This window comes from Solanum lycopersicum, chromosome 11 (genome assembly GCF_036512215.1).
Source record: "Solanum lycopersicum chromosome 11, SLM_r2.1".
NCBI lineage: Eukaryota > Viridiplantae > Streptophyta > Magnoliopsida > Solanales > Solanaceae > Solanum > Solanum lycopersicum.
In genome coordinates this window covers 20,410,654-20,420,175 of record NC_090810.1, presented here as the reverse complement: position 1 = coordinate 20,420,175, position 9,522 = coordinate 20,410,654, and the positions used below count along the sequence as shown (strand labels likewise).

General features: G+C 53.3%; 1 protein-coding gene and 1 pseudogene across 2 annotated transcripts; both read right to left on the bottom strand.

Moving 5' to 3' along the window:
- Nucleotides 1–4,783: 4,783 nt before the first annotated feature.
- LOC138339298 (uncharacterized) lies at nucleotides 4,784–5,398 on the bottom strand (the record flags this gene model as incomplete). Its single annotated transcript, XM_069290890.1, has 1 exon — nucleotides 4,784–5,398. A coding segment is annotated over one exon (615 nt), but the record flags the coding sequence as incomplete, so codon positions are not given.
- A 125-nt stretch (nucleotides 5,399–5,523) lies between these two features.
- On the bottom strand, nucleotides 5,524–6,068 carry LOC138339507 (uncharacterized; annotated as a pseudogene). The gene has a single exon (XR_011212289.1). The product of XR_011212289.1 is annotated as an uncharacterized protein (transcript).
- Nucleotides 6,069–9,522: the final 3,454 nt, after the last annotated feature.

Sequence of the window (9,522 nt, the reverse complement as noted above, 5' to 3'; positions counted from 1 at the left end):
ACATCACCGCCTTCGGACAGCACACACGGTCAAACGACGTCGGGGGTGACATGCCATCACTGCCTTTGGACAGCACACACGGTCGAACGACGTCGGGCATGTAATGCCATCATCTCCTTTAGGTAGCACACATGGTCAAACGACGCTGGGCATGGCATGCCATCATCACCTTTGGGCAGCTCAAACGGTCGGACGGCGTCGGGCGTGGCATGTCATCGTTGCCCTTGGACGGCAAACATGGTCAAACGATGTCGGGCGTGGAATGCCATCATCTCCTTTGGGCAGTACGCATGGTCGACATCGTCGGGCGTGGCATGACATCATGGGCCTTAGACCCCACACACGATCAAACGAAGTCGGTCGTCACATGTCATCATAGCCCTTGAACGGCAAACAAGGTTGAATGACGTCGGGCGTGGCATGCCATCATCGCCTTTGGACTAGCTGACACCATCAGCCTGCGTCGGGCATGGCATGCCATCATCGCCCTAGGACGGGAAACACGGTAGAACGACGTAGAGCATGGAATTCCATCAACGCCTTGGGACAGCACAAACGAAAGGACGACGTCGGGTGTGGCATGCCATCACCGCCCTTGGACAGCACACATGGTTGGATGACATCGAGCATGGCATGCCATCACTGCCCTTGGACAGCACACACGGTAGGACGATGTCGAGCGTGGCATGAGATCACCGCTCTTTGACTGCACGCATGGTCGGACTACGTCGGGCATGGCATGACATCACCACCTTTGGACAGAGCACACGGTCGAACGACGCGTGGCATAGCATGACATCACCGCCCTTGAACAGCACGCACAGTCAGACGACATCGGGCATGGCATGACATCACCGCCTTTGGACAGCACACACGGTCGGCAACGTCGGGCGTGACATGACATCTCCGCTCTTGGACAGCACGCATGGTCGGACGACATCGGACATGGCATGACATCACCGCCCTTGGGCAGCACACACGGTCGAACTATGTCGGGCGTGGCATGACATCTCCTCCTTTGGACAGCACACACGGTTGAACGACGTCGTGCGTGGCATGCCATCATCGCCTTTGGTCAGAACACCCGGTCGAACGACATCGGGCGTGGCATGCCGTCATGGCCCTTAGACACCACACACGGTCGAACGAAGTCAGGCGTGGCATGCCATCATAGCCCTTGAACGGCAAACAAGGTTGAACGACGTCAGGCGTGGCATTCCATCATCGCCTTTGGACAGCTGACACACTCAGACATCGTCGGGTGTGGCATGCCATCATTGCCCTTGGACGGGAAACATGGTCGAACGACGTAGAGAGTGGCATGCCATCAACACCTTGGGATAACACACACGGAAGAACGACGTCGGGCGTGGCATGACATCATCACCTTTGGGCAGCACACAAGGTTGAACTAAATCGGGCGTGGCATGCCATCATCGCCTTTGGGCAGCACAAACAGTGGAACGACGTCAGGCGTGGCATGCCATCATCACCTTTGGGCAGCACACACGGTCGAACGACGTCGGGCGTGGCATGCCATAATCGCCTTAAGGCAGCACATACAGTCGAAAGACGTCGGGCGTGGCATGACATCACCGCCTTTGGACAGCACACACGGTCGAACGACGTCGGGCGTGACATGCCATCAATGCCATTGGACAGCACACGATTGGACGACGTTGGGCATGGCATGACATCACCGCCCTTGGGCAGCACACACGGTCAGACTACGTCAGGCGTGGCATGACATCACCGCCTTTGTACAGCACACACGGTCGAACGACGTCGGGCGTGGCATGCCATCATCGCATTTGGACAACACATACGGTCAAACGACGTCGAGCGTGGCATTCCATTATCGCCTTTTGGCGGCACACACAATTGAACGACATCGGGCGTGGCATGCAAAATCATCTTTGGGCAGCACACACGGTCAAACGACGTCGAGCGTGGTATGCCAACATCGCCTTTGGGCAGCACACGATCGAAAGACGTCGTGCGTGGAATGACATCACCTCCTTTGGACAGCGCACAAGGTCGAACGATGTCGAGAGCGACATGCCATCACTGCCTTTGTAAAGCACACACGGTCGAACGACATCGGGCAAGGCATGCCATAATCACCTTTGGGCAGCACAAACGGTCGAAGGACGTCGGGCATGGCATGCCATCTTGCCTTTAGGAAGCACACACGGTCGAACGACGTCGGGCGTAGCATGACATCACCGCCCTTGGACGACAGACATGATCAAACGATGTCGGGCGTGGCATGACATCACCACCCTTGGAAAGCACAGACAATCGACAACGTAGGGCGTGGCATGACATCACCGCCATAGGACAGCACACGGTCGGACGACGTGGGGCATGGCATAACATCACCGCCCTTGGGCAACATACACGGTTGGACTACGTCAGGCGTGGCATGACATCACCTTCATTTTACAGCACACACGGTCGAACGACGTCGGGCGTGGCATTCCATCATCGCCTTTGGGCAGCACACACGATCGAACGACGTCGGTCGTGGCATGCCATCTTGCCTTTGTGAAGCACACACGGTCGAAAGACGTCAGGAGTGGTATGACATCACCTCCTTTGGGCAGCACACACGAGCGGACGATGTCGGGCGTGGCATGCCATCATGGCCTTTGGACTAGCTGACACGATCAGACGACATCGAGCGTCACATGCCATCATCGCCTTTGGACTAGCTGACATGGTCGGGCGACGTCGAGCGTGGCATGCCATCTTTGCCCTTGCGCAGCACAGACGGTAAGACGGCGTCGGGCGTGGCATGCCATCATCGCCCTTGGACAGCATAGACGGTTGGCCGTTGTCGGGTGTGACATGCCATCACCGCCTTTGGACAGCACAAATGGTTAAACGACGTCAAGCGTGGCATGACATCACAACTTTTGGACAATACACACGGTCGAACAACGTCAGGCGTGGCATGACATCACCGCCTTGAGGCATCATAGCCATTGGAAAGCACGAACGGTCGGCCGTCATCGGACGTGCCTTCACACAACGGTCAGCCGTTGCCTGCCCGCATCGGTCTTGGCTTGCTCGACATTGTTCGAGTTCTAGATGATAGATGCGAATGTTCATGCCGTACATAAATCAAAGGATTTTGAAACAACCTCCATGCATAACAAACATATTCATCTACTTTTGATTATCTATTCTCTAACGTTTCCACCAAACGTGGCTCTTTCGCATCATTTTTATTACTTTTACAGTTCGTACGATATTGAAACATCTTTTATTTGTGCAAATATATATTTTATCATTAATTTGACATGTTTATAAGTGTTTTCGAGCATTTCTATATTTTTCTGACTTTTGATCATTATTTTATAATTTGTTTTTAAGCTTTTTAATTTTTTACGTCTCTTTTTAAAAATTAAAATTTAATAAATTTTTTATTTTAAGGTTCCCATATTTATTTGTGAATTTTCGGAGTTGATTTCATATTTTTTCTGATATTTTCCCTATTTTAAAATAATTTATTACTAACTTTGCGGAATTTAAAAAAAAATTAAAAAAAATGTTGAAAAATATTTTATATATATATATATTGAAGTCATTTATGAAAGCTAATGTGTGTTTGTACCTTTGAACGTGCATATTTGGGTTGTACGTTTCCATTATGATTCTCTGGAAAATCCATGTCTACTCCTGTCACATGGGTAAAACTTTTTTAAGCATATATAAGGGGGGTAGAGGTGTTGGAGGCAGACTGAGGAGCAGGCATGCAGACGACATAGGCGTCTTTTGGGCTTAGTAGGCATGCTGCGTGGGCGCTTGATGGCATGCATGGCTTGTTCGTGGTACGCTGTTGGGCATTTACAAAAACACGTCGGCGATGTTGACGGGTCGAGTAAGGCAAAGGCAGGCGGACGTCAAGGGCGTCCTGTGGGCTTAGTAGGCGTGCTGCGTGGGTGCTTGATGCAATGCATGGCTCGTCCATGCTACGCCGTTGGGCGTCTACAAAAATGTGCAAGCGATGTTTGCGGGGCGGCTGAGGCGAAGGATGGCGAACGTCAAGGGTGTCCTGTGGGCTTAGTAGGCGCGCTGCGTGGGCGCTTGATGGAATGCATGGCCCGTCCGTGCTACGTCGTTCGGCGTTTACAAAAACAAGCCCGCGACATCTGCGGGGCATTTGAGGCGGTGGCAGGCGGACGTCATGGGCGTCATGTGGGCTTAGTAAGTGTGTTGCGCGGGCGCTTGACGGCATGAATGGTTTGTCTGTGCTACGCCGTTGGGCGTCAACAAAAACATGCTAGCGACGTCTGCGGGGCAGCTGAGGCGAAAGCAGGCAGACATCAAGGGCGTCATGTGGGCTTAGTAGGCGTGTTGCGTGGGCGCTTGATTGCATGCATGGCTCATCCGTGCTACGCCGCTGGGCGCTTGCAAACACATGCCGATGACGTCTGTGGGGCAACCGAGGCATTACAAGGTGGACATCACGGGCGTCCTGTGGGCTTAATAGGCGTGCTGCGTGGGCGCTTGACGACGTGCATGGCTCGTCCGTGCTATGCCTTTGGGCGCTTACAAAAACATGCCAGCAACGTTTGCGGGGCGACCGGGCGCCACCGAGGGAACTTCTCAAGATCGGTTTATAATGGCGTTTGGAGTGGAAACGGCAGTACTTTAGGTGAGTGGCGAGTTCTTGAGCTCCTGTTACGGCTAACTCTAGGCGCCACATGCACAGCGCACGTAAGGCCATGTATGGATAGGGGCCTGTCCGGAGATGTCGGCGGGAGCCTCGGAAGAGTTATCTTTTCTGTTTAATAGCCTGCCCACCCTGGAATCGGCTCAGACTGAGGCAGGGTCCAGCGGCTCGAAGAGCACAGCATATCGCATGGTGTCCGGTGCTCTCCCGGCGACCCTTGAAAATCTGGAGGACCGAATGTCGTCCATGCCCGGTCGTACTCATAACCGCATCAGGTCTCCAAGGTGAACAACCTCTGGTCGATGGAACAATGTAGGCAAGGGAAGTTGGCAAAATTGATCCGTAACTTTGGGAAAAGGATTGCCTCTGAGGGATGTGCACCGGGGTCCAAGTCCCGAACCCGTCGGTTGTCGGTGGACTGCTCGAGCTGCTCCCATGGTGAGAGCGTGTCGCCGCGTGCCGGACGGGGGAAGGACTGGGAGCGGTTCCTTCAAGGGCCTTCCTCGGGCGTCGAACAACCAACTCAGAACTGGTACGGACAAGGGGAATCGAACTGTTTAATTTAAACAAAGCATTGCAATGGTCCCAACGGATGTTTACGCAATGTGATTTCTGCACAGTGCTCTGAATGTCAAAGTGAAGAAATTCAACCAAGCGCGGGTAAACGGCGGGAGTAACTATGACTCTCTTAAGGTATCCAAATGCCTCGTAATCTAATTAGTGACGTGCATGAATGGATTAACGAGATTCCCACTGTCCCTGTCTACTATCCAGCGAAACCACAGCCAAGGAAACAGGCTTGGCAGAATCAGCGGGGAAAGAAGACCCTGTTGAGCTTGACTCTAGTCTGACTTTATCAAATGACTTGAGAGGTGTAATATAAGTGGGAGTCGAAAGGCAAAAGTGAAATACCACTACTTTTAACGTTACTTTACTTATTCCGTGAATTGGAAGTGAAGCACTGCCCCTGTTTTTGGACCAAAGGCTCGCTTCGCGGGCCAATTCAGGAGGAAGACATTGTCAGGTGGGGAGTTTTGATTGGGCGGCACATCTTTTAAAAGATAACGCAGGTGTCCTAAGATGAGCTCAACAAGAACAGAAATCTCGTGTGGTAAAGAAGGGTAAAATCTCGTTTGATTCTGATTTCCATTACGAATACGAACCATGAAAGCATGGCCTAACGATCCTTTAGACCTTCGGAATTCAAAGCTAGAAGTGTTTGAAAAGTTACCACTGGGATAACTGTCTTGTGGCAGCAAAGCGTGAATAGCGACATTGCTTTTTGATCCTTTGATGTCGGCTCTTCCTATCATTGTGAAGCAGAATTCACCAAGTGTTGGATTGTTCACTCACCAATAGGGAACGTGAGCTGGGTTTAGATCGTCGTGAGACATGTGAGTTTTACCCTACTAATGACAGTGTCGCAATAGTAATTCAATCAAGTACGAGAGGAACCGTTGATTCACACAATTGGCCATCGCGCTTGGTTGAAAATCCAGTGGTACGAAGCTACCGTGTGAGGGATTATGACTGAACGCCTCTAAGTCAGAATCCAGGCTAGAAGCGACGCATGATCCCGCCGTCCGCTTGCCGAACCGCAGTAGGGTCCTATGTCCCCCAAGGGAACGAATCATTGGCTAAGTCGCTGCGACGGAAGCGTCGCGGTGACCGCCTTGAAGTATAATTTCCATTGAGCGGCGGGTAGAATCTTTTGTAGATGACTTAAATACACGACGGGGTTTATTAAGTGGCAGAGTGGCCTTGCTGCCACGATCCACTGAGATTCAGCCCTTTGTCGCTCCGATTCGTCCTTTCCACACTCCCCCTCCCCCAGAATCAAATCCAATCATTTCTAACTTTTCAAATGAGAGGCTCGCGTGCTGCTTGCATCCTTGGAAGGGGAAAAATAACTAAGTGTTGAAATATATGTACCGAAAGTAACATGGCACGTGAAGTTCATTAGTCTGCCGCAAAGTGTTGAGCTATACGTTCTATGATTGTCAAACACTTGTCCAATAACTAAGCCCCGTTGCGAGGTTTTCGTGACGTTAACTTCACTTATCAAGCCTAATGACATATTAAGGGACTAATGATATGTCACTATAAGTGCTTTTCGAAATGTCAGGTCCGATTCTTAAAGCCAAGTTAGATGTCAAGGGGAAAATGGGTCTGCGTACACAACACGTTCACGGCCAAGCGGCATCAAACAAGTCCTGCGCAGAACAGGCGTGGACTGCAAAATACGCCCTTGTTCTGCTCTGACGGTCGAATGACGTCAGGCGTGGCATGCCATCACCTCCCTTGGACAGCACACATGGTCGAACGACGTCGGGCGTGGCATGCCATCACCGCCCTGGGACAGCACACACGTTAGGACGACGTCGGGCGTGGCATGACATCACCGCCCTTGGACAGCACACACGGTCGAACGACGTCTGGCATGGCATGACATCACTGCCCTTTGACTGCATGCACGATTGGACGACGTCGGGCGTGGCATGACATCACCGCCCTTGGACAGCACACAGCCGGCAACGTCGGGCGTGGCATGAAATCACCGCCCTTGGACAGCACACACGATCGGACGACGTAAGCCGTGGTATGACATCACAGCCCTTGGATAGCACACATGGTAGGACTACGTCAGGCGTGGCATTAAATCACCGCCCATGGACTACACGCACGGTCTTACAACATCAGGCGTGGCATGACATCACCGCACTTGGACAGCACACATGGTCAAACGACGTCGGGTGTGGCATGACCTCACTGCCCTTGGGCAGCACACACGGTCGGACTACGTCGGGCGTGGCATGCCATCATCGTGTTGGACAGCACACACTGTCGAACGACGTCAGCCGTGGCATGCCATCATCGCGTTTGGGATGCACACACGGTCGAACGACGTCGGCCGTTGCATTCCATCATCGCCTTTAGGCAGCACAAACGGTCAAACGATGTCGGGTGTGGTATGACATCACCGCCCTTGGACTGCACGCACAATTGGCAACGTCGGGCGTGGCATGACATCACCGCCCTTAGACAGCACACTCACTCGGCAACGTCAGGCGTGGCATGGCATCACTGCCCTTGGACAGAGCACACAGTCGGCTACGTCGGGCTTGCCATGCCATCACCGCCCTTGGACAACACAGACATTCGGACTGCGTCAGGCGTGGCATGACATCACCGCCCTTGGGCAGCACACACGGTCGGCAACATCGGGCGTGGCATGACATTACCACCTTGGACAACACACACGGTCGGCAACGTAAGGCGTGGCATGACATCACTGCCCTTGGACAGCACACACGATCAGCAACATCGGGTGTGGCATGCCATCATTTCTTTTGGGCAGCACACACGGTCGAACGACGTCGGGTGTGGCATGCCATCATCGCCTTTGGGCAGCACAAACGGTCGAACAACGTCGGGCGTGCATCCCATCATCACCTTTGGACTAGCTCACACAGTCGGACGGCATCGAGATTGGCATGCCATCATCTCCCTTGGACGGCAAACACGGTTAAACGACTTCGGGTGTGGCATGCCATCATCGCGTTTGGGCAGCACACACGTTCGAACGACGTCGGACGTGGCATGACATCACCTCCCTTGTACTGCACGCACGGTCGAACGACATCAGGCGTGGCATGACATCACTGCTCTTGGACAGCAATCATGGTCGGACGACATTGAGCATGGCATGACATCACCGCCCTTGGGCAGAATACACAGTCGTACTACGTCGGGCGTGGCATGACATCACCTCCTTTGGACAACACACACGATCGAACGACGTCGTGCGTGGCATGCCGTCATCGCCTTTGGGTAGCACACATGGTCGAATGACGTCGGGTGTGGCATACCATCATAGACCATAGATGGCAAACACGGTCGAACAACGTCGGGCGTGGCATGCAATCATGACCCTTGGACACCACACACGGTCGAACGAAGTCGGGCGTGGCATGCCATCATCGCCTTTGGGCAGCACACACGATCGAACAACGTCGGGCGGGGCATGCCATAATAGCCCATGGACGGCAAACACGGTCAAACGACGTCAGGCGTGACATGCCATCACCGCCTTTGGACAGCACACATGGTCGATAGACGTCGGGCGTGGCATGCCATCTTACCTTTGGGATACACACACGGTCGAAATACGTCGGGTGTGGTATGATATCTTCGATTTTGGGCGGCACACACGGTCAAACGATGTCGGGCGTGACATCACATCACCGCCTTTAGACAGCACACACGGTCGAAGGAATTTGGGCGTGGCATGCCATCATAGCCCTTGAATGGCAAACAAGGTTGAATGATGTCAGGCGTGGCATGCCATCATCGCCTTTGGACTAGCTGAAACAGTCAGACGCCGTCAGGCGTGGAATGCCATCATCGCCCTTGGACAGGAAACACGGTCAAACGACATAGAGCGTGGCATGCCATCAACGCCTAAGGACAACACACAAGAAAGGACGACGTCGAGCGTGGCATGCTATCATCTCCTTCGGGCAGCACAGACGGTAGGACGACATCGGGCGTGGCATGCCATCACCGCCCTTGGACAGCACACATGGTCGGATGACATCGGGCGTAGCATGACATCACCGCTCTTGGACAGCATACAGGGTAGGACGATGTACGGCGTGGCATGACATCGCCGCTCTTGGACAGCACGCATGGTCGGATGACATCGGGCATGGCATGACATCACCGCCCTTGGGCAGAACACACAGTCGGACTACGTCGGGCGTGGCACGACATCACCTCCTTTGGATAGCACACACGGTCGAACGACGTTGTGCGTGGCATGCCATCATCGCCTTTGGGCA